The sequence below is a fragment of the Trematomus bernacchii genome, unplaced genomic scaffold (assembly GCF_902827165.1).
Source record: "Trematomus bernacchii unplaced genomic scaffold, fTreBer1.1, whole genome shotgun sequence".
NCBI lineage: Eukaryota > Metazoa > Chordata > Actinopteri > Perciformes > Nototheniidae > Trematomus > Trematomus bernacchii.
The window spans coordinates 14,405,140-14,429,111 of NW_022987593.1; the positions used below are offsets into that span (position 1 = coordinate 14,405,140).

General features: G+C 38.6%; 3 protein-coding genes across 3 annotated transcripts in view; 1 reads left to right on the forward strand and 2 right to left on the reverse strand.

Annotated features, from left to right (window-relative positions):
- The window catches only part of LOC117481728 (striatin-like), a 53,606-nt gene extending 42,008 nt beyond the window's left edge, over window positions 1-11,598 (reverse strand). The window contains exon 1 of the mRNA XM_034129585.1: window positions 11,240-11,598. Within this exon, the coding sequence (XP_033985476.1) occupies window positions 11,240-11,452 (213 nt within the window). The 5' untranslated portion in view covers window positions 11,453-11,598. The remainder of the gene's footprint in view (window positions 1-11,239) is intronic.
- LOC117481734 (E3 ubiquitin-protein ligase TRIM39-like) overlaps window positions 1-23,972 on the reverse strand; it is a 937,572-nt gene that overhangs the window by 756,063 nt on the left and 157,537 nt on the right. The window lies entirely within an intron of this gene.
- map1lc3c (microtubule-associated protein 1 light chain 3 gamma) lies at window positions 14,419-19,049 on the forward strand. Its single transcript, XM_034129698.1, has 4 exons — window positions 14,419-14,558; window positions 14,644-14,699; window positions 14,789-14,895; window positions 18,713-19,049. The coding sequence occupies exons 1-4, from the start codon at window positions 14,498-14,500 to the stop codon at window positions 18,873-18,875; spliced, it is 387 nt and encodes a 128-aa protein (XP_033985589.1). The 5' UTR covers window positions 14,419-14,497; the 3' UTR covers window positions 18,876-19,049.

Below are 23,972 nucleotides of genomic sequence, written 5' to 3' on the forward strand. Positions count from 1 at the left end.
TTGACTGAACGTCCCAAAAGTCATCAAAATGTGCCGATATGCTGTACCTTAAAGTTCTTTATATCCCTTACGGCCCGTCCACACAGCAGCGTTAAAAAAATCTTCCAACGCTTCTGCCCATTCACTTTGAATGGGGTGACGTCACTTTGCCTCACTTTTCGCCGAACTGCATTGTGGGAAACAAAGCAGAGATTTCCAGGCATCTCAGGCTCAACTTTAGAAGCTGAGGTGGAAGCATCAGCCAATCAAATCCCGTTTATGCAAATCTGACAGTACAAGCGCTAGCCAATCAAACCGCGTGTATGCTGGGAGAGACATACCGCAGGTCATTTCCTCATATTCCAAAAAATGGAGGAGAGATTAGCGGTAGGGAATCACCCGGTGCTTTATGACCAGTCCCTATTTACCTACCGGGATACAAACTGGAGGAGCCAGGCATGGAGGGAGGTGCCAGAGACAGTGGTATGTTTTCGCCTGTTTGAGGAGTTTATATCCAGTTTACTTCGGGCTTTTTTGCTTCGTATGTCGGGGGCGGGAGATTCATGTGATTGGTTGTTGGTCGCGTTGCTCGCAAAAAATCCCCAAGCTTCAGATACGCCCACCTCCAAGATTTTTTTAACGCTGCTGTGTGGACGCTCCGTAACAGAAAAAGCTAACGGGCCGTCTCCACGGCAGCGTTAAAAAATCTTGGAGGTGGGCGTATCTGAAGCTTGGGGATTTTTTTGCGATCAACCAATCACATGAATCTCCCGCCCGCGACATACGAAGCCAAAAAGCCCGAAGTAAACTGGATATAAACTCCCCAAACAGGCGAAAACCTACCACTGTCTCTGCCACCTCCCTCCATGCCTGGCTCCTCCGGTTTATATCCCGGTAGGTCTGGTCATAAAGCACCGGGTGATTGATTCGCTACCGCTAATTTCTCCTCCATTTTTTGGAATATGAGGAAATGATCTGCGGTATGTCTCTCCCAGCATACACGCCGTTTGATTGGCTAGAGCTTGAACTGTCAGATTTGCGTACACGGGATTTGATTGGCTGACGCTTCCTCCTCAGCTTCAAAAGTTGAACATTGTTCAACTTTGGATCTTGAAAATCCTGAGAATCTCCGCTCGCCTGCCCACAATGCATTTCGGCGAAAGCGAAAAAAAGTGACGTCACCCCATTCAAAGTGAATGGGCAGAAGCGTTTCAAGATTTTTTAACGCTGCCGTGGAGACGGCCCGTAATACCAAGTTTGAATCTTCACCCTCTCAAGGGACTGGAGGAAATTGTCTGGCATGGTCTTTGTGGAGGTCCAGCACTGAGCCACAGTAAGAGACGGTGATTTATTAACATCACCTCTTTGCTCGCTGTAGAAGAAAAATAAAAATGTTCCCCTTGTATATTCCCAGGAGAAAACCCTGAATCTGTGCTCCAAGGAGAATAAGGAGAGGAATGAAGACTGTAACTGTCCCATGTTACCCAGGGGGCCATTTGTGCTGTTTGTCATCTTGCTGTACATGCTGGTATTGATTTGCTTTGTATGCATGATTATATACGAGGACTGATGACCACCAGTTTGGTTAATACATCCATTTTTGAGCCAGTGGTTCATAACGGTGTCCTAGTATTGTTCAAGGCTATTAATCAATGTTTTATCGAAATTGCAACATGGACTAGTGCAATTGTAGGAAGCACAATGTTTGTTCATGGCTAAATATGTGTTCAAATACCATTTTGAATGTAGTGTAATGGAGGGTAGAGATATCCCAGCCTACAAATCACATTCTACGGGATAGAGATCCTCTATATATATATAAATAATTAATGATGCAAAGAGATCAATCCCTACTTCATCGTTAATCATATTGCAATCAGTTAATCCTAAAACATGTCCAAAATAATTGCGATTAGTTCTTTTTACAAATATTGTAACAAGTTTTCTTAATAATATCCATGAAGCGACAGTGGATTTAAAACAGACGGACACAGCTGCACCGTGGAAGTCCTGAACAATGCAGCATTTGGACCAACAGCAGCTTTTCAGATGTGTGATGAAACCTTTCATGACTGAAAATGTGTGTTGATAACATTTCTGATTAATCTTTTAGTTTATAACATATTCCATTGAAGTTGCAGAACCCATGAAGAAAGGGTCCCAAAAAAACAGCGCAAGAGATAAATATTAAAAACAGACAAAAGCAGCTTTGAACTCTGAGACTCCTGAAAATGGTTTTTAATTTTTGTCCTTGACTTTGAGGCGAAGAACCTGCGACTGTTATTATCTAATATGTACCATCTGTATCTCTTCTGATAAGCTATCTCATTAAGGAGATCTAATTTCATCACTTCAGAGTGGATGCACATTATCCTCTGAGTGTGAGACAGGCTGGGATTCCTGCTCACTGGATTTAATTCACACACACACACACACTCTTTTATCACTTTTATCAGACAAGAGGAATTCACTGTATGTGTGTTTGTGTTTCACATTCACGCCAGATACCACCTACGCTTGACAGTTATACACTCCACTTCACTGTGTGTGTGTGTGTGTGTGTGTGTCAGCATCAGCAAGCCTTCAAATCCCCAGTCACTGCTGAAAGTATGTGAGATGATATCAGTGTGTGTGGGTACTTTGTGTACTGTCCTATTTGTGTGTGTGCAGAGTTAGCAGGAGAGCCGAGGAATTCTCTCTTCACACTGATGCAGTAGAGTGTGTGTGTGTGTGTGTGTGTGTGTGTGTGTGTGTGTGTGTGTGTGAATAACTTCCTGGTAATTATCAGCCTCTAACTGAGAGCTGTCAACAGAGGGAGGTCAAAGGTTATCAAAGCCAGAGATGATGATTAACACTTTGTTATGAGTGGACCAGGTTCCTGTCTTTCCTCACAGAGTAGAAACCTTTACATGAAGCCGAGTTACAGACATTCATGTTTTGGGGGAAATTACCTCCGATACCTGTGTGAGCCAATCAATCTCAAAACCTCCAGATCAAACCTGCAAAACACAGCAATCAGTCATGCAAGGGGTATAAATATCCTCTGTTTATTTTTTTAACAGCAGGACGGTTCATTTTTTGTAAAATATGGAAAAATAAATTATATTTGGACTGTAACAAATGTTCAAAAGACAGTGAAAAAACAACCCTTCTCCTCTCTGCCCTGCATCAGGTCTGTGGATCTGCAGTGGGTTTGATTTGTTTAGACGAGGTCAAACTGGAATCAGGTCATCAGTCTGACGGATTCAGAGCATCACAGCATCCACGATAGTCCGACCAACTCAAACTAAATACCAACTCAGATCCACCAACATCAGACCAACCCGCTGGAAACACGAGGGATTAACGGCTACAGAGATGAGATGATCCTCCTCTGAAGCTCCTCAAAGTGTAATAGTTGATACTACCGTTTGATTATCCTAATGTTTGGCTTCTCCTGTTTTGTTTCATTCCTCATAAATCACTTTAGAACATAAATGAAGGTTTCTTTACTTACATGTAAGCAACCAATAAGCTCATCAGTCAAACATTCTTGTGTTTTATTCAAATGAAATAGTAGGAAAGACAGAGAAGTATTTGACTTGCCAGATATTTTGCTACTTAGTTTTTAAGTTTAAAAAAGCAGAACGTTTTATGTTAAAGGACCCCCTGACGTATATTACACATACACATATTCATCCCTCTTCGACACACCATGAAACGCTTGGTGCCAGCAGCCGTCAGGGTCCATAACTGAGGCTTGACCCCCACTCAAAAACGTAAACACTTTTAACAACCTGCACCTTATGCACATATGACTGCACTTTATGTACTTACTTGCACTTTCACGTTCACATATGGATTTAATGACATTTGTTATTCCAATAATCCTCGTGTGAACTCTTTCTGTCCTATCTTGTGTTTCACTCTGATTGCTGCTATGACATATCAAAGAGATTTCTCATCAAACCGGTTACTCCGAACACGCCGGATAATATAAAACAAATTCAAAAACATCCAAATGAAACTGTGTGTTAGGACATCTGACTCACACTGTTTTAATCCGCTATTTTGACTTTTTGAGCACTATCTTAGCTAACTACTGATGTTTTGTGAACACAGCTCTGACTGTATCTCTCGGTTCATGTGAGGCTGAAAGCTCATGTCAGGGGATATGTTGGCAGAAGGCCTGGTGAAACAAAGCCTGGTTGCAGCGCTGAGGCGTGGCATTTTCCTCTGGAGCGGGTACCGTCTGCAAAACAAGCAGGTGTGCATGCCATTCCTTATACGGCACATTTGCACAGACAGAAAGAAAAGTATTAACGGAGGTTTGAAAAGAAGGAGAGAGGTCGTCCGGCTGGGTTGTTTTGTTTGAAGAGAAGGAGGAAGTATTGTTCTCACAGCTTGTCAGGTTCAGTGGTTACGTAAGACACTTTTCTTTTCTTCATGTAACTTCATACACTGTGGGAACCTCCAGCTGCATTATTTAGATTTGAAGTGTGGGAGTGGTGCTGCTCGGAGTCAGAAGAGACACTATTCGACTGTGAGATGTCTTCATAGTAAGAGGAGAAGAAATTCAATTTCATTTTGAACATCATTTTCAATCAGGATTTGAGTCTATTTAGATTATTATAGATTTCTATATCCATCTTATTTATCAAATCGTAACACTCCATCTTATTTCTTTTTTCTTGTTCAAACTGAAATTATTTTAATTAAAGTCAAATCACAAGGAATTGAATCACTTATGCATACTCTCTTCCAAATCTTACCATTTACTCTCAAAATAATTTATAATTTCGTTTCAGACCAATACATGAGTACTCCTTGTGTCATGGCTTCCTTACTTGTCTTTCTATCAAGCCACCCTAACCTAACCCTAACCTAACCCTAACCTAACCCTAAACCCAATACACGTGTAAACCTTGTGTCTTGGCTTCCTTCCTTGTCTTTCTATCAAGCCACGGTTAAAAACTGTTCCTCGACGGCGTCTCTCAAACAGGTTGCCCATCACTGTGGCTTTAGCGCAGGTGCTGTGGGAATTGTAGTCCTTTATAGTGCGTTGACTACAGACATCACAATTAGATGGCCTTTCTTATCAAATCAAAATACTGGCTCTAACACCTTGTTTATAAGATGTATGATACAAGGAGGTGTTAAAGGAGAAAAGGGTTCGAGTTCCAACAAAGCAACGTTTTTTTAATTGATTTTAGTTTTCTCCTCATTTTGTTTTTCCCCACTAGAAACACTCCATCTTGGGCTGAATACACGTGAGTTTGCAGAGAGCACATTCACCAGATAACAACCACATTTATTGTTAGGAAAAGACAGACCTTTTTTTTTTTTTTAAAGTAGGCAAAGTTGGATGAGTTAGCTGCACATGCTAATGTTTAAAACTCAATGGATGAAGGGGGAACTTTAACCTATAGCTCAACAGTCATGTTGTATTAACCAAAGCATCACCGTCCAAAAAAAGTTACTGTCGGGTTTACCTTTGTAGCAAGATCCAAAATCTTCAACAAGACTCAAAATAATCTGTAAGCAACCTGTTTTGAATCAGAATCCTGCAGCATACATGCCTAATAAAGCAAATTAAAAAACGTTAATTGATAAAAATCCTATTTATGTCAACGAATCTAGGTATTCTGGCAACTGGAAAAAGGCTTCCAGCTCTTAAAATAGGGTTGCGTCATTTGCTTGAGCTGGGATATACAATGGGACGGACAGCTTGTCAAGGAGAAACAGTTAAGAGGCGTTTCTCCACACAGCAGATTCCTCCAGTTGATAAACAGCAGCAAAGATAGTTGTTCAAATGTGAATTTAACGAATATTTTATTGGTAACAATTCAGGCTTTTCAGATATCCCTTGTTTTTCAGTGTGCACTCTTAATCTAGCAAATGGATGTGCCCAATATGCTCCTTTTCTATGACACTAAAGGCAGGACATTTTAGATTTTGTAGTGTCTCCTTTATGACATTAATGCAGTAAATCAACCGTAACTTGCAGACATCATGCAGTACAGCACATATCTTCTTCCATGGCTCATATATTTCTCTTCTTGGAAATGGCAGATGTTGAGCCTTCAAAAATAGAACACTATGTAATTTATGAGCACTTAACATATACAATGAAAAACCAATAGGGTTACAGAAAACTAACTATGCAATTGTATTGAGGCACAAATCCAGCGTCAGGAAGCTGCAATAACAATCATTTCCTTTCTCCTGTTTGCAGAATCATCCCACTGTCCAGAGCATACTGAAGATAAAAACAAACTCAGCTGAACCTGAAGCTGAATGTCTTCTGCACTAAATTTAAATCAGAACAACACAGATTGTGCATGAGTCAGTGCGTCTCCTGTATGAAGCATGTGCAGCGCTGTGGAGGGAGGAATGTGAACAACGTGTCAAACTGTCAACACACACAAGCATGATGCAACACACACACACACACACACACACAAGCATGATCACACACACAAGCATGATCGCAAGCATGATCACACACACACACACACACACACACACACACACACACACACACACACACACACACACACACACACACACACACACACACACACACACACACACACACACACACACACACACACACACACACACACACACACACACACACACACACACACACACACACACACACACACACACACACACACACACACACACACACACACACACACACACACACACACACACACACACACACACACACACACACACACACACACACACACACACACACACACACACACACACACACACACACACCTGTGTGGGGAAATATCATTTAATTAGTGAAGGCACTGTGCAGCAGAAACAAAGCAGCGGAAAGATAAGAGTGGAGGAATTACTCATCGCTCCAGCAGTGACGGTGCAGATGCCGTAGGGTCTCACACACACTTACATCGCATCCTTCACCATCTGAACACCTTCGCTCTGTGTGTACACATATTAAGCGCTGGGACAGCAGGGAGAAATCCACCACAGTTTAGGTGTTTTCTGGAGATATTATTCTGAAACCGATCATTCTGCACTTCTTCTTTTGGTATTAAAAGATGTTTTTACATTTTTTATTTGTGACAGGGGTCTTTTTTCTTTATTTGTCAGGTGAGCCTAGTGCACCATCACTGCCTCTCTCCTCATGTTGGGGGGTGTGTATGTGTGTGTGTGTGTGTGTGTGTGTGTGTGTGTGTGTGTGTGTGTTCGTGTGTGTGTGTGTTCGTGTGTGTGTGTGTGTGTGTGTGTGTGTGTTCGTGTGTGTGTGTGTGTGTTCGTGTGTGTGTGTGTGTGTGTGTGTGTGTTCGGTGTGTGTGTTCGTGTGTGTGTGTGTGTGTGTGTGTGTGTGTGTGTTGTGTGTGTGTGTGTGTGTGTGTGTGTGTGTGTGTGTAGGCCAGCCGTCGTGTATTTATAGCAGTCCGGAGAGGAAGGAAGCTGAGCGGATGACATCCTGTGTGTAACCCGCTCACAAAGCTCATGCATGACTTCACCTCAAAGCCCCCAGGAAGAAAACTGCTTTTTATTTTGGGTGTAATTGACCGATGGAAACGTCCATAAAGATGGTTATTTGGAGAAGAGGTCATCTGTCCTGATACAAGACAACATCTTTACTTGCTAATTCAATGTCCTTGAATGAGATTTGTTTAGAGAAGGAAATCTAGATGAAGAAATTAATATTACAATGTAAATCTGAATCCAATCACCATTTATATCACAATATGGCAGATATGGCAAATCATCACCTATACAATGATTATAATTATGCCTATGTTACGTTATTATATCACATCAATTCTACTGATGTTAAAATGAAACCCTATAGTCTTAATTATTATTTATTTTTGTTTATTGAAAATAGCTTAGAATAATCAATTTACTGTGAAAAACGTAGTATCCTTTGCTCACTTTGCTGTAGTATAATTATTTGTATTACAGTATTGTTATTTTTTATACCCAATTCACTACTTTCTTTTTTACTTTTGCACAACCTGAATTTCCCATTTCGGGATCAATAAATATGTTATTAGTATTACACTGTATTCCTGTTAGCATATATAGGCCAGTAATATGTTACTTTGAGTTATTTCAGAATGTAATTAGTTAGTTTCCCACTATAAAATGTGGTACTTGGTACATATGTGAATAATAATTATTTGCAAACCTAATTTAATGGATGCATACTAAAAATCAATGTTTCTGTTTTGCATTTAGGTCGAAAAAAGTATATTTGCAAGCTTTTCGAAACCTTTTAAAAGCAAAAAAGGTTAGATGAATTGTCACCTATTGTGATTTCAATGCACTTGAACATGAGAAAGTGAAACATCTGGAAACACCTCACAGTCTGATTTCATCTCTAAACTGTAAACTCTAGCAGTCCAGTCCTGAACAAACTGGATCTGAGAGTCGTTATGATTGAATCAGACTGAACCTCCTCCCTCTCTCCAGGAAACCTCGTTGACACAAGACCCTTTCATTGTTTTCGGATAATGAACTCTGGGTAATCCGTCCTGAGTGCCAGCTTCCTCCGTTTCCTCTTCCTTTTCCCTGCAGAGGGTTTACTCCGAGGAGGAAGTGACACTCTCCGTCTCTCCGTCTAATGACACGCAGTCGCTCTGCAGCAGAACATTCAAACAACACGGCAGCAGAACAAATGGATTTACAGATGAATTTGTTTCCGTCACGCTCCGATCGGCTCCCGGCTCAATGGGAAGGAAAATTAAAAATCAACCGGGGCTGTAGAGTGGAGCTTTCACACAGTCTCTGCTCTGTGGAGCCAAACCCTTCAATTTCCTTTAACACAAAAGCCCTCAAACAGCCAGGAGACACAGAGGAGCTGCTGAGAGAGGCATGGAGGTTTTAGTGGAGGTTTTAGTGGAGGTAAACGGAGCACAAATGCCCCACAGAGCCACTTTATCATCATTAACTCAGCGTGCTTCCCTATATGGATGCCCTTACTTATGTAATATAACAAAGAGAGCGCTCCTCTTGTTAGACTGAGCTTAAATACACAGAGAAGCTACATTTGGTCATCAGTGCACGGAAGATAAAGGCTCCTACTCACTTAACATAATAACAATAACAACCATCCTGCAGGTTCATTGCATTGCATGTGTCAGCCTGTACCATATCAGTTTTTAGGAATCTCAGATATTGCAGAAGATATAACTGAGTCTTACAGTATATGTTGTTCACAGCTGCTAGATAAGACAGGATAAGATAAGAATGCAGGTGTCATGACAGTAAATACGACTAAAATACAGACTGAGATTGGCTCCATTTTCCTCTACATCAGGTACTATCTGGTCAATGAAAAGGCTAATGAATAAAGTACCTTGTGCTGTGTGCACAAATGTACAATATTATCAATATCAACATCATGTTTTGTTGCCAGATAATTCAGATGTGTTATAAGCAAGATATCCTGACAGGGACAAATGATCCAATGCAGTTTGTTAAGTCTGCTTTATTACCATAGCTACAGGACATCCTTTAAAAATAAATATAGTAGGTACATTAGGTTATATTACTCATCATGAGGATGATAAACAGTTTACAGGGGGTGAATCAGACTGCCTGGCATGCAGAGGAAACACTGGAGCCTTTCAGTAGACCCCCTCAGGTTAGCTCCTATTATTAAGTTGATACACAAAAACGCCAACGTGGAGTGACTCAACTACATCACGAACTACATGGAAATGTAACACATATGCGGCCATTATCGGACAATATTAAGCAACACACGCAGTCTGATATTTGGGGGCACAATCTCCTGTCAGGGTCCCGGCTCTGCGTGGTAGTGATTGTTATGTGTTAGTAAAGAGATAATGATGAAAGAAAAATAATGGGATTCCGGGAAAACACCAGAATAATGTCAGGCACTAGCTGCATGTCCGATAATGGATCTCACAAAATGCGCTGCACAGGTGATTGACCAACATACATCAAACTACGTAGGTTGGCTCATTTATATTAAATATACAAGCATGTAATTAGATTGTGATGCAACTACTCACAATCGATACCTTAACAACAGAAACGTATTTAAATCTCCACCACAGCTTACATTTGTATCAGGCAGAGCAGTGGAGTAGACATCATTGGAAACAGCCATTTAAATATTACGCAAGTCTATGTCATCTTGCTTGACATTGACACCCACACCTCAGGTACATTACTAAATACCCCTGTTAGATGCATTTGGGCTTGCACTTTTATTCGCTATTAAATTGATCAATAAAGCAGCTGGTATAACAGAAAACTTTACATTTCAGAGAGTATGTGCGTCATTCCGTTTGCAGAGCAACGTACACTACATAACAGAGCGTCAAGCATCACTAAAAGTGCCAATATTATAAATACAATGTGTTGGTATCTGGATTGTAATAATGCCGAATTAAATAATAGATATTTCTTACTCAAACTAAGTTATAAATGTTACTTTACCCAATAAGCAATGACACCGTTAAAACACCGATTTTTTCAATGTGGTTCAACGCAACATAATTCAAGGCGACATAGCAAACCAAACAGTGTCCGACAATGGAACTTTCAGTAACTGAGGCTGCTTCCCATCACCACAAAACAGAGCGTAAAGCATCCCTAAAAGTGAAAATACTGTAAGGAAATGTGTGGGAATCTGAATACAAATAATGCCGAATTAAAGAATAGATCTTACTCACTCTACCTAAATTATACATTTTACTTTTACGTTAATATGTATTCCCAAATAAGCAATGCAACCGTTAAAAGACAGTTTTGTTCAACGTGGTTCAACACAACGTTCTCTGAATTCAACACCACAGAACAGAGCGTCAAGCACCACTAAAAGGGCATATATTATAAATAAAATGTGTTGGTATCTCAATAAAAACAATGCCGAATTAAAGAATAGATATTCCTCACTCAACCCAAGTTACACATATTACTTTACCGTGAATATTTAGTCATAAATAAGCAATAAAACAGTTAAAACACACATCTTTGGTCACGTTCTCAGGATTCAACACCACAGAACAGAGCGTCAAGCATCCCTTAAAGTGCAAATAGTATACATAACATGTGTTGGTATCTGGATAAAAACAATGCCGAATTAAAGATTAGATTTTCCTCACTCAACCCAAGTTCTAAATGTTACTTTACCTTGAATATTTAGTCGCAAATAAGCAATGCAACCCTTAAAACGCCAATTTGTTCAACGTGGTTCGGCGCAACGTAGCAAACCAAACAGTGTCCGACAATGGAAACCTCCAGGACTGCTTACCTGCAGCTCGGCCCTCTCCACGTCCCAGTGCGCCCTGTCCACCTCGTAGCGGGCCCACTCATGCTGGAGGAAGTGTAAGATCCCCGGGATGTTGTACTGAGATCTGGCCGCTTCTCCGCCCCCTGTGTCCACAGTCTGCGGAGCTTTAATATTCCCAGGAAAGCCCGAGTTGTTGTTGTTGTTATTGAAGAAGGGGCCCGCCTGCTCGTCCATGGCCGGACCGGGGCGATGCTGCGTCTGCTTCGGGTCCGGTACTCTCACCTGAGTCGGTAAAATATCCTCCGGAGGGAAATACGGTCCATTAAAAACGGTCCTGTTTCTGCAACACAACTCCTGTCTGAGCAGCTGTCAGATGATGCGACGACTGCGAGGTACCGGAAATAATACAGACGCACACTTCTGGTCAGAGATTTCAAAATAAAACAAACGTTGTTGCACAGTACAATAACTGAAACATGTATAGGCCTTACAGTACATAACAATCATGGACGTCCCTTTTTGAGAAAAAGTGGTGGGGACACTTTCCTCAGATATAAAAAAAACACTACTGCAACAATACACGGGAGAAACACTTTATTTACTATTCTCTATTAAGTTATTACTCATATTAAAAAGTGTTGCAGGTCCAAATTGCACCAGAAGTACACCCAAAAAGTGTGAACAGTCCTGGAGATTGTACATGTTCTCTTGTGCAAATAAACTCAAAGTGTACAATTCTTTGTGCACGCTATTTTGAGAAAATGCTTAGTGGTGGGGACAAAATTGGCAATTTCCAACAGTGGTGGGGAAATGTCCCTAATGTCCCAAATGATGCATATGATAACAATAATAATAATAATAACAATACCAAACACCAAAGTAATAATAATTATTAAATAGGAAATATGTAGTATTTTTTGTGTATTTAGTGAATTATGATATTTTTAAGTAGAGTCAAGAGACACAAAAACATGACACAACAGTAGGATGAAATAACAATAGCAGATCAATTATTTAATTAAATTACCAAATGTCACACATACACTCAACTTGACATTGAAAATAGTTAGATAACACATCTTACAAAAAATTATAATTGTAAAGGGTTTTATTTAGTCCATTCTTTTTTTGTTTTACTATGAATCTATTATTAATAATTACATGTTGGTTATCATGTTTTTTTTTTTTAAATCATTCCAGATTTAATATACATGTATTTTTTGGATGATCCATTTCAAATAGTAACGAGAACTCGATGTACTCACTATATATAGAATTCGACGAAGACTTTTATTTTGAAGGCACAGCCGTTTTAATACCGGTATCTCTTTGGCTAATGTAAGATCTCTTGACACACCTGTGCGGTGACATCAACCCAGCTTAGTCCCTCCCACTACTGTAAATACTGTCACACCATTGGCTGATCAGATGAATGACAGGAAAACTATTGAATTAAAGAAGAGCGTGGGCATCACCACACTAGTATGTGTGAAGCAGATATTAGGTTCATGTTTCTCATTACAAATTGAGTTTTTAGCATTTATTTAATAACTCATTTATAGTCTCAGAGTTTAAATAAAACAAAATAAAATATTTGTTTGCCCAAATAAAGTCATGGGGTCCTAATTAAATATGAACAAACACAGTTTCTGGCCACGTTAGACTTTAACTTGTCTTTATTATTATTCATTTTGAAAATTGAACATATTATTTTAAATGGGCTGAAATGGCATCACAGTGACAAGTACTAGGCTACATTTATTTGACGTTACATGTTCTTACTTTTGTAAGTGACAAAAGAGAACAATATCATTTTCTATAATAACATAACCTTTTTCAATGAGTCATTCTGCATTAAGAGTACTTTTACTTTGAATAGTTTAACTAAAGGTCTACATTTTGCTATTAATATTCAGAGGTGGGTAAAGTACATTTACTCAAGTACTGTACTTAAGTACATTTTTGAGGTACTTGTACTTTACTTGAGTATTTTAAATGTGTGCTACTTTGTACTTTTACTCCACTACATGTATTTAATACCTTTAGTTACTTTACAGATCTGGATGAATGATGTGAAATATAATCAAGTGTTAAATCAGACTTTAGTTCCACCTGGAGTAAATTCACAAGCTACCCTGCAGTATACAAAGTCATTCAAACTAGCTGCACCTTCACCAGCTTTGAGATCACTTTAATGATCAATCATTATAAAACATATCATATATATTATTCTGAAATGGGCCAATCTGCACAATGAATACTTTTGGTACTTTAAGTATATTCTAATGCTGATACTTTTTTTTTTTTTTACTTGAGTAACATTTTTGAATGCAGGACTTTTACTGTAACAGCGTATTCCTACACTCTGGTACTTCTACTTTTACTCAAGTACAAGATCTGAGTACTTCTTCCACCTTTGCTGCTGTTCTGGGTTGTAATATACTTTTGAGCAGTGGTGAAAGAAGTAAGCTATGATTTCTCAGCTTGTGTTAATGAAGCAATCAATAGAGCACTGATTCCTTTATATATAAGTATATTTTATGCCAATACTTTTATACTTTTACTTGAGTAACATTTTGAATGCAGGACTTTTACTTGTAACAGAGTATTCCTACACTCTGGTACTTCTACTTTTACTCAAGTACATAATCTGAGTAGGCCTACTTCTCCCACCTCTGCTGCGTAATCAATGAGAAACATAATGTATGATGTCCTTTATTGTTTTATGTTTCATGTGGAACCTGCAGGTCTCCCTTGAAAAAGAGATCTATGATCTCAATGGGACCAATCTGGTTAAATAAAGGTTTGAAATGAAATGAAATGAGAAACATTTACTCAAATACAATTTTGAGGTGCTATTATTGTAGATTCAGATAAATAATACAACATATAATCAACAATATGATCTACTATAACTATGTAAAAGATAATACAGCTCAGTACTTCTTCCACCTCTGTTAATATTTGTGTACTTTTATCCTACTCAAGTAGACTAACATGTTCAATTCAGGTTTTCTACCTCTAATAAAGTATTTTTGGTCTTACTGTAGTATTTGTACTTCAGTTCAGGGTCTGACAGTGAGCTGCGGATCTAACCTGATTTCAGATGATTCACGATGCTCTGCAGCCATGTGCCAATCAGCTGATGCGCCACAGCTGCCTGTCGTCGCTATTTAACTCCTGCTCTCTGCAAGCCTCATGCTAACCCTATTCCTCTCCTCTCCTGCACCACACACACTCACACACACTCACACTAACACACAGGGTGACACACACAGCATGCCTCCGTTTGACAAGACCCAGGTGCCGAGCAAGTCCTTCAAACTGAGGAAGAGCTTCGGTAAATGTCTCAAAAATGACAAAAAAAGTAGGAAAATTCTTTAAAAAAAATCTTTTAAAAAACTCTGATTTGTGTTTTCTTGCAGCTACAAGGAAACAAGAGGTGGCGGCGATCAGGTCGAAATTCCCCAACAAAATCCCGGTAAGTTTGCAGCAGAAATGCCTCCATTTTAAGCATTAAATGTGTTTTCTATACGTCTGTGAACTCACCGGTTTGCCTGGTGTTTGCAGGTGATCATTGAGTGCTATGAGAGGGAGAAGTATCTGCCTCCTCTGGATAAAACCAAGTTCCTGGTGCCGCATGAACTCACCATGACTCAGTTTGTCACCATCATCAGGTACAATCTCACTGTTTTAAAAAGTCTATAAGTGTTGAACATGTACATACATTAGAAAGGGCTTCATTGATCTGTTTACAAAGATTTTAAACATTGGGAATCTGACTATTTGCTGGAATTTGCAGCCATTAAACCAGGTGATGTTGGTTTTAATATGTATTATTCTAGTGGATTGATGGATATGGGATTTATTTTATCGATTAATGTGCTGATGATTTCCTGGTTTATTTGTCTATGAAAGGTAGTAACCTGTTAAAGCTCCTTTTTGTAAACCAACCCTCCAAAACTTAAAGGGTTTTGAATTTATGAAATTGGGGACTGGAAATCTTTCTTATTGAAAAATGGCATTTGCAATAAAACTCATCTGCTCAATTGTTTAAGCTCTAAAACTATGGAGTATTGTTTGTGGGAAATGTATTTAAGCTACTTAATAGGAAAGTCTTAAATACACTTTTGCACATTTTGGTTTTTCTTTACAAGTTGTCTTTACTTTAATTCAAGGCTGCTTTTTTACATTGACTAGTGGTACTGTGTTAAGCTGGAGCAGAGATTTAAAATATATATTTGTTTAGTAAGGAGATGTGGGTTAGGGTGTATCTTCTGTAAATGTTAATCTATAGAAAACCTAACGTCACTGAGTCTGGAGTTCCTGAGATGCTGTTCGTCATGATTACACAGCAGAAACGGAGTGTCCCCGTTTCCTACACACTGTTGTTCCTCTTCTAATACTGAGTCCTAATGCAGGCAAAGAGTCCAACTATTCTTTAAAATGTAATCAACATATTAAACGATACTCATTTTAAAAGGGTGATCTATAATATTCATGGGTTATAGTGCAGATGTCTGCTTTATGTAAAGTGTCACGCTGATGTTTGTTACAAAACATCTGACTGTTTGACACGGTCACTCCCGATTTTCTCCTTTTTTATCAGATTTAAAATAAATGGTCGGTCACACGCTCGTCTCTGCTGCTTTTAGAGTAATTACACTTGGATTCATGCAGCCTGTTAGTAAATGTTGGTTTTTAATCAATTAAATAACATATTTGAATGTAAGGACACATCTCTTAAATACATTTTTACCTTTTAAAAAAAAAATCCCGTTTCTCCAAAGATAGTTTGATTTATAGAAGCTGTCAGATGTTTGTCTTTTGTTCTGCCAATAGTTTGATGTTAGTGTAAGTAAATGGATTTTATTTTGTCGCGCTAAGAACCTTAACACAGTGACATTACTTGGTCTATTTCTTAACCTGTCCCTCCTTTTCTAAGTCTGGATAAACTGCATTGTAGCATGGGAGCGTTGTACTGCAATGAGATGGAGGTAACTTCATATCTTCATGGGTCGATGGCTTATATTTTTTTAATTTATATTTTCTCCATGTAGTTATTACTCAAAGATTGCTTCTTTAAAAAAAAAAAAATGTTGATAGATTATAATCAGTGATTCTGCTCAACTGTGAAGATTATTTGTAATTATTTAGATAAATGTTGACTATTTATTAGATTCCACTCATTTTAAAAATCAATGGCCTGTCAGTCACAGCCTACAAATACTTAGTTACATGAAACCAATAACATAATCAAATGCAACGCCACATATTTTTACAAAGAATACAAACTGTCCTTATTCTGCTCTTAAGCAATAACCCCGTCACTTTTTTTGGTTCCTGATTTTGTGTTTGTCACCGTTGCACAGCAGAAAGTCAGCACTTATCTTCTTCAGACGTAAAGAGCGTGTTAATCTCCTGACTGCTCCGTGATCAGTTACAGCTTCTATCATGGAATATGACGAAACTGCAATTACATAAAAGCATGACGCGTGAACATGCTCCTCACACAACACGGTCCCAAATCAATACTACATGCTCATAGTACACTGTATAGTCATTTTACACTAGAACATGCTGCTTGGTTTCAAACGACACATCTTAAATAAACTATACTTAAAAGTAAATTTAAAGGAGGTCTGTTACAGAGTTCGTATCTGCTGGAGAATAGTTCCTGAAGTTTCCTTTAATCTCAGTTTAGCAATGGTTGTTTCTGCAGGATTTATGACGTTCCAACCACTCGGTGTTCAGTATGCAATAATACATATCTTTCTCTGAGGGAGAAAGATTAAGTATATTTTATATATAAGGGTTAAAGTCACTTGTGTCTACTTCATTTAATGTTAAATCTGTCACTTAAAGATGCCATTTAATCTGGGATTATTGTTTGTACAACCGAAGAATGTTGGATTAGGGGAGGGGAAACATTTGTTAATGTTGTGTCGGGGTAATCAACATTTTTAAAATGACTATTTGGATTAATTGGGATAAATCTAACAGGAGGTTTCTTTTCCAAACTCTTATCACTTTTTCCTGTGTTAGTTTTTTAAATTTCTACTTTGATGCATTGTCTTTGTGCGACGCATTCTTGTGTTTTCCAATGTGAACACAAATACCTAAAATGCTCAGATTAACAGAGGCATTTGGTCAGGGCTGACGTTTGCAGCCTTGGGTAAGATCATCTTGATCCATTGAGAGGAATCGCAGCTCATCCACAGGCCATAAGACTACTGAATGCCTGAGTTTACACTATTTTTTTTTATTTTAAATTAGTTGTATTATTGCATTGTTGAAGAACTTGTGACTCAAGTTTTTCAATCATTACATACTACACTTTAGTTGTGTTTTTATATATAACACTACGAGCTGTGGTGCAGTGCAATTTCTCACAAAAAGTAAAATGCTCAGAATGAAGACTGGAATTTGGTCAGCCCTGACACGTGATTGAGAAAAGAAAACATGTAAATATTTACATATAGTGTTTTCTTTGCTGGTGGGATAATCTCTCATAAGCTTTTTATTTTTGCTCAATTGTCATCTCAACCTCTTATTTATCTATTTTTTTCCCAACACTTAACTTAAAAAAACGTTTATTGAGCTGTTTCTTGCGTGTCTACAATGTTTTTCTTATTGCTGTGGCGCAGCACCTTTTTTTTCCTTGTGCAATGCACTTGAGTTCCCAATGTGAACATGCATACTTAAAATACTCAGACTTTAACACTGGAATGTTCTCAGAGCTGCTGGTGATAAAACAATAGCAGCTTCACATTAGCGCTGCGGCTAACCGTGTGCTGTTCGTCCCTCATTAATGTCTTCTCTCTGTCCTCTGCAGAGGTGGGAAGTAGTGGAGTACAAATACTTCGTTAAAGTACTCAAGTACATGTTTCTGGTATCAGTACTTTACTCCACTACTTATTTTTCTGACGACTTTCTACTTTCTACTTCTTACATTTTGAACACAAATACCTGTACTTTCTACTTCTTACATTTTGAACACAAATACCTGAACTTTCTACTTCTTACATTTTCCAAACAGGCTGGTTCCTTTAGTTTGAATGTGTGTTTGGTGGCGTGATCATTATTATTTAGAGTCATTGCGTGCCTATTGATTTGAACACGATCCGTGTATCCATCATTTCCTGGTCTTCTCTAAAGAAGAGGGACCAATGGAAACGTTGTCATGTTGCCGTTGTTCAGCATGGAAACATTCATTCGCTAACAATGACATTATTGTTCTATTAATATAAAGGGAGGTCAGGTACTCTTTAAAACAGCTGCTAGTTATGGGTACTTTTTACTGAAGGACATTTCAAAGCCCATACTTCTTTACTTTTACTTGAGTAAAGAATTTTAGTCAGTACTTCTACTTTTACCATATTATTTTTGAACGTGAGTATCTGTACTTCTAATTGAGTAAAGGATGTGTGTACTGTTGCCCTCTCTGGTCCTCTGTCCCTCATTAATGTCTCCTCTCTGTCCTCTGTCCCTCAGGAACCGCATGGCGCTGCTGCCCACTCAGGCCTTCTACCTGCTCATCAGTAACAGCGGTCTGGCCTCCATGTCCCTCACCATGGCTCAGGTCTACAAAGACCACCAGGACGAGGACGGCTTCCTCTACATGACCTACGCCTCACAGGAGATGTTCGGACACTGACACACAGAGCTCCTAGCTTTACATTTTATTCAGTATTAAATGGCTGCTGCTGCTGCTGGCCTCCGTATCTGCTGTAAATAGAAAAAAACATGTTGTATTTATTGTAATATTTGTTACTGTTTTGGGATTTTAATTAAAGTATGTGGATCCAATAAATCTTATGTAAAGAATGACTGCAGTGTGGTTGTCCTGCTTGATCAAATATTACTTCATTAGATTCAAAGCCACTCTTAAAACTCAATTATTAAAAGTATTACTTGTATATTATATGCTGCTGCAGCTTGGGTAACAGATTTTTACAACAAATATTCAAACTCAATACATCTTAATGTTTTTCTCTGGATGGGAAGGGACAGAAAAGTATCTGAATGTAATTAAAGCTGTCAAACTGTGAAAGGTACAATATGTACCTCCTAAAATGAACTGGAGTAAAATGTTTAAAGTTGTAATTAAAAAGTACCTCAAATTTAACAGTCAGCAGTTTTGCGTCCGACTCTTTCCTTCTCACCTCACTTATCTGAACTACTGACTCCTGCAGTGCATTGTGGGACATAAGTGAGACTGTCAAATTGATTATTTGTGCAGAAGGTTCATAAGTCAGTTTCTGTACTTTAAAGTAAACATCCAAATAAATGCATTTAAATGTCCTTTGTCCAGACACTAGATGGCAGCAAAGATCAACACATCTGATCACAGAGCTTCCCTCAATTTATCAGAAATGTTAGGTCTAAAATAAGCTGATAACTATGTATATCATTTACTGCCTTTAATTTGAGGATATTCCAATTATAGGGGACATTTTTTGCTGACGCAGTGTGGTAGTATTTTTATTTAAAAGATCTGAATACTTTCTCCAACACAGGCTCTCACACTCAGGATACAGTAATTAGATTGCATCATAGTAAACCACATCTGACTATAACTTTATGTTGAACTAGTTTCAGATTTTACATTTTAAAGAGGATTTATTTGCATTAATAGATGTTATTGGCAAAGCACATTTTTAAAATGCAAACTATAAAACAAGGAACAATATTGACAATATTTTAGGACGTAAAATCCATAAAGGAAGCCATAAGTAACTGATGGATATCACTTAAAGGTGGGGTAGGTAATTCACTTCAGAAACACTTTTTGTTATATTCCATGGAATGCTCTTAACATCCCGATAGCAATGAATAGATACATTAAATGCTTTGACAATAAATACATAACAAAATGTCATCTGTGGAAGCCATGGCGCTGTAAAAAGCACGACCAATCACCTGAGCCGGCCCGGCTAAAATAACTGGATGGCCTACCTGCCTGTCAGCCTTCCATATGTGCACAAACTTATCTCGTGCCCTCATTGGTCATGTGCGCGTTCGTGTGTGTTGGAGGAGGGGCTCTGTAAGGAAGTCTGAAGGAAGGGGCAGATTTTTTTCGGCTGCGTACTTTCAAATTCTAGCTTACTCGAGCTGGTTTCTCCATTCTTACCTACCCTACCTTTAAGATATATAAATATATTATCAAATAGGAATAACAAAGAAAATACACTGAGCAAATACATGTAGAGTTATAAAATCAACTAAAACAAAGATCCTAAGTTTAATGTGACTATAAACACTTCCCATTCCTCAAATGAAGATACGTTACATTCACCGTTTTTAAATGTTTCGTCATTTGTGATTGATGCAAGTGCTGACCATGAACAAGTGTACACATTTGAAAGTAAATCAGATCACACATTTGTTTTAAAGCGTCCACAAAGAGGCGCTCTCTTTCTCTGCTGCTTCACATTAAACAGTTTTATCTGTTATGAGAAAGTGGTGCAGTGGTTAAGTCGTTACTTCCTTTTTTTTAACCAGATTTAATTACAGACGTCATTAGAGGAGCTGGTGAGAGTGGTTCTCTGGATCTCACTGAAACTCACTTCACGCTCCATTAACTGTAATTGAATTAACAAAAAAGTGATCACGTCCACTGAATCTGCAGAGGAGGAAACAGACTGCTTTAATTCAACTATAGTATGCCATGAAACAAGTTGACTATGTAGTACGTACCAATACATCAGGGTTTTTCATGTCCAATGTTAGGCGCTGAAAATCGTATAACTACACAGTATATGGAAGTAGATTTGTCTCAATATTATTTGTGTGAACAGAATAATAATCTGTGTGTAGATGTGTAATCTGTAAAAGTAAAACACATTCCACAAATGCAAAAAATGGTCATAAACTCACAAATATGTTTTTTTGCAAACATAAAAATGATCTACACATACGCAAACTACTTCCACAAATGAAGAAGATCTGTGAATATTATAATTTACAAATTACTAAAAAGCATTTGTGGATATCCTTCTAACATATACAACTTTCCATCAGGCATTTGTGAATGCAGTTTGTTTCTCAATTCTCTGTTGGTTTATGGGCTTTTCCTGAGTGATTCCTGAGTCGTGGATCCTGAGTCGTGGATCCTGAGTCGTGGATCCTGAGTCGTGGATCCTGAGTCGTGGCTGTGCTGTCGTTGTTCTCCTGACTGACGCTCACCTTACTTCTTCTTCGATGGCGGCCAGAGGATTGTTGAGAGAGAAACTGAGTGTATTTCAGTCGGAGGTTCAGTTTAATGTCCTGCAGCAATCAGCTGGTGACCGCAGGCCTCCTGAGGAAGAATCTCTGCAGTTAATGAAGCTTCACACACACACACACACACACACACACACACACACACACACACACACACACACACACACACACCACACACACACACACACACACACACACACACACACACACACACACACACACACACACACACACTCATTACGCTGTCTGGTTTTACTCTTGTTTGGGAAATGGGTTTTGTCTCATCAATGAACAGACTCTGGGGTTTATAGAGGAGGAAATCAGGGAGAATAAACTTTTACATTAAAGATTTAACTTTTCACTTTAGTTTCCCCAAGTCAGTGAATCCTGCACAGCTTCAATCAATTACTTTCTGCCTTTTAGTGTAGGAGCTTGTGATACAAAATGATACAAATGACCATATTGTAAACCATAATGTGATTTAAAAAGGAATAAAACTCAACGCTAACCTCAAAGTGGCGCTAGAGATTTAAAAATATGTGTTCTAATTTTACTGATTTATTGACATTAGAGTCACGTTATCAGCAGCACCAACGGTTGTGAGGAGCATCCTAATACTGCAGCTGTGTCCACACACACACACACACACACACACACACACACACACACACACACACACACACACACACACACACACACACACACACACACACACACACACACACGCTTTGCCTTTTAATATTCACTTAAGGACTTAAAGGATTATACTGATTCTTTACAAGTTGGGTTTCGTTTTTTTTAGGCTAAGGGGCGGGACATTGCAGTTGACCAATCACAACAGAGCCGGCCAGCTAACCAATCAGAGCAGACTGGGCTCTGGTTTCAGACAGAGGGTGAAAAGAGGTGCTGCAGCACAGGCAGTATGAGAAAAATAAAGACCTTTTTGAACATTAAAGCATGGAGACATGTAGAGACACTACATACTGATATACACCTGAACATCAGCAGGAGAGGACTCTTTAAAGTAGAGACACTACATACTGATATACACCTGAACATCAGCAGGAGAGGACTCTTTAAAGTAGAGACACTACATACTGATATACACCTGAACATCAGCAGGAGAGGACTCTTTAAAGTAGAGACACTACATACTGATATACACCTGAACATCAGCAGGAGAGAACTCTTTAAAGTAGAGACACTACATACTGATATACACCTGAACATCAGCAGGAGAGGACTCTTTAAAGTAGAGACAATACATACTGATATACACCTGAACATCAGCAGGAGAGGACTCTTTAAAGTAGAGACACTACATACTGATATACACCTGAACATCAGCAGGAGAGGACTCTTTAAAGTAGAGACAATACATACTGATATACACCTGAACATCAGCAGGAGAGGACTCTTTAAAGTAGAGACACTACATACTGATATACACCTGAACATCAGCAGGAGAGGACTCTTTAAAGTAGATACACTACATGCTGATATACACCTGAACATCAGCAGGAGAGGACTCTTTAAAGTAGAGACACTACATACTGATATACACCTGAACATCAGCAGGAGAGAACTCTTTAAAGGAGAGGCACTACATACTGATATACACCTGAAATTAGCATACTGTGTCCTCTTTAAGTAAAAGAGGACAGGCAGTATGAGAAAAATAAAGAGCTTTTTGAACATTAAAGCATGGAGACACGTCACAGTAGAGGAACAGAATACAAATATGAACTTGAAAATGAGCAGAATACGTGCTTTTTTGGTCAAATTAGAGCAAATCCGACATTAAAATAAGAGAACACTGCATTTACTTTATTAGACTCTGCGGAGGTCTGTGTCCAGTTTAGTTTCAAGGAGTAAAAGTGACCGCGTCCTTGTTGATATTCACCCAACAGTTCAGCCTCACTTGATGAGCCATTTGCCGACATAAAATGTCCCATTTAACCTGCGGCTCATTAAAAGTTCATGTGTTCCCTTCACAACCTGGAGGAAGGAGCTTTAAATATTCATGAAACTCTCACCTCCACAAAACCAGACCTTGTCTTTGCATGGCTGCAGATTCCTCCTCCTCGTCGGGATTAAGGTTATTAAATTGCAATTAAACCATACTTCATATTAATATTCATGCGTTACTCTATTAGACAGGACTAGAGAGGATTTTTCCACTCTAAAATGTTCTAAAACATATCTTTGATTAAAGGACAAAACACATGACAATGGCCATTTATTTGTTTATCAAATATTGAATTGATAATCTGAATCTGAAAAGAAATGTCAAGGTGAAAAGTACAATATTTTCTTCAGAGATGTAGAGGAGTATAAAGTGGAATAACAAGAAAATACTCAATAAAATAACACAAAATTGTACTTTATTGCAGTATTTGAGTACATTTACTTGGCTATTTTCCACCACTGATGACAGCTTGGATGAAAACGTCCTGCAGTGTGTCAGAGATCGGCCTTCTGCTGAGAGTACACACACACACACACACACACACACACACACACACACACA

Coding starts and splice junctions, on each gene's coding strand:
- map1lc3c (XM_034129698.1), top strand. CDS start 14,498: ATGCCTCCGTTTGACAAGACCCAGGTGCCGAGCAAGTCCTTCAAACTG. Junction 14,559..14,643: donor CAAACTGAGGAAGAGCTTCG/GTAAATGTCTCA, acceptor GTTTTCTTGCAG/CTACAAGGAAACAAGAGGTG. Junction 14,700..14,788: donor AATTCCCCAACAAAATCCCG/GTAAGTTTGCAG, acceptor TGGTGTTTGCAG/GTGATCATTGAGTGCTATGA.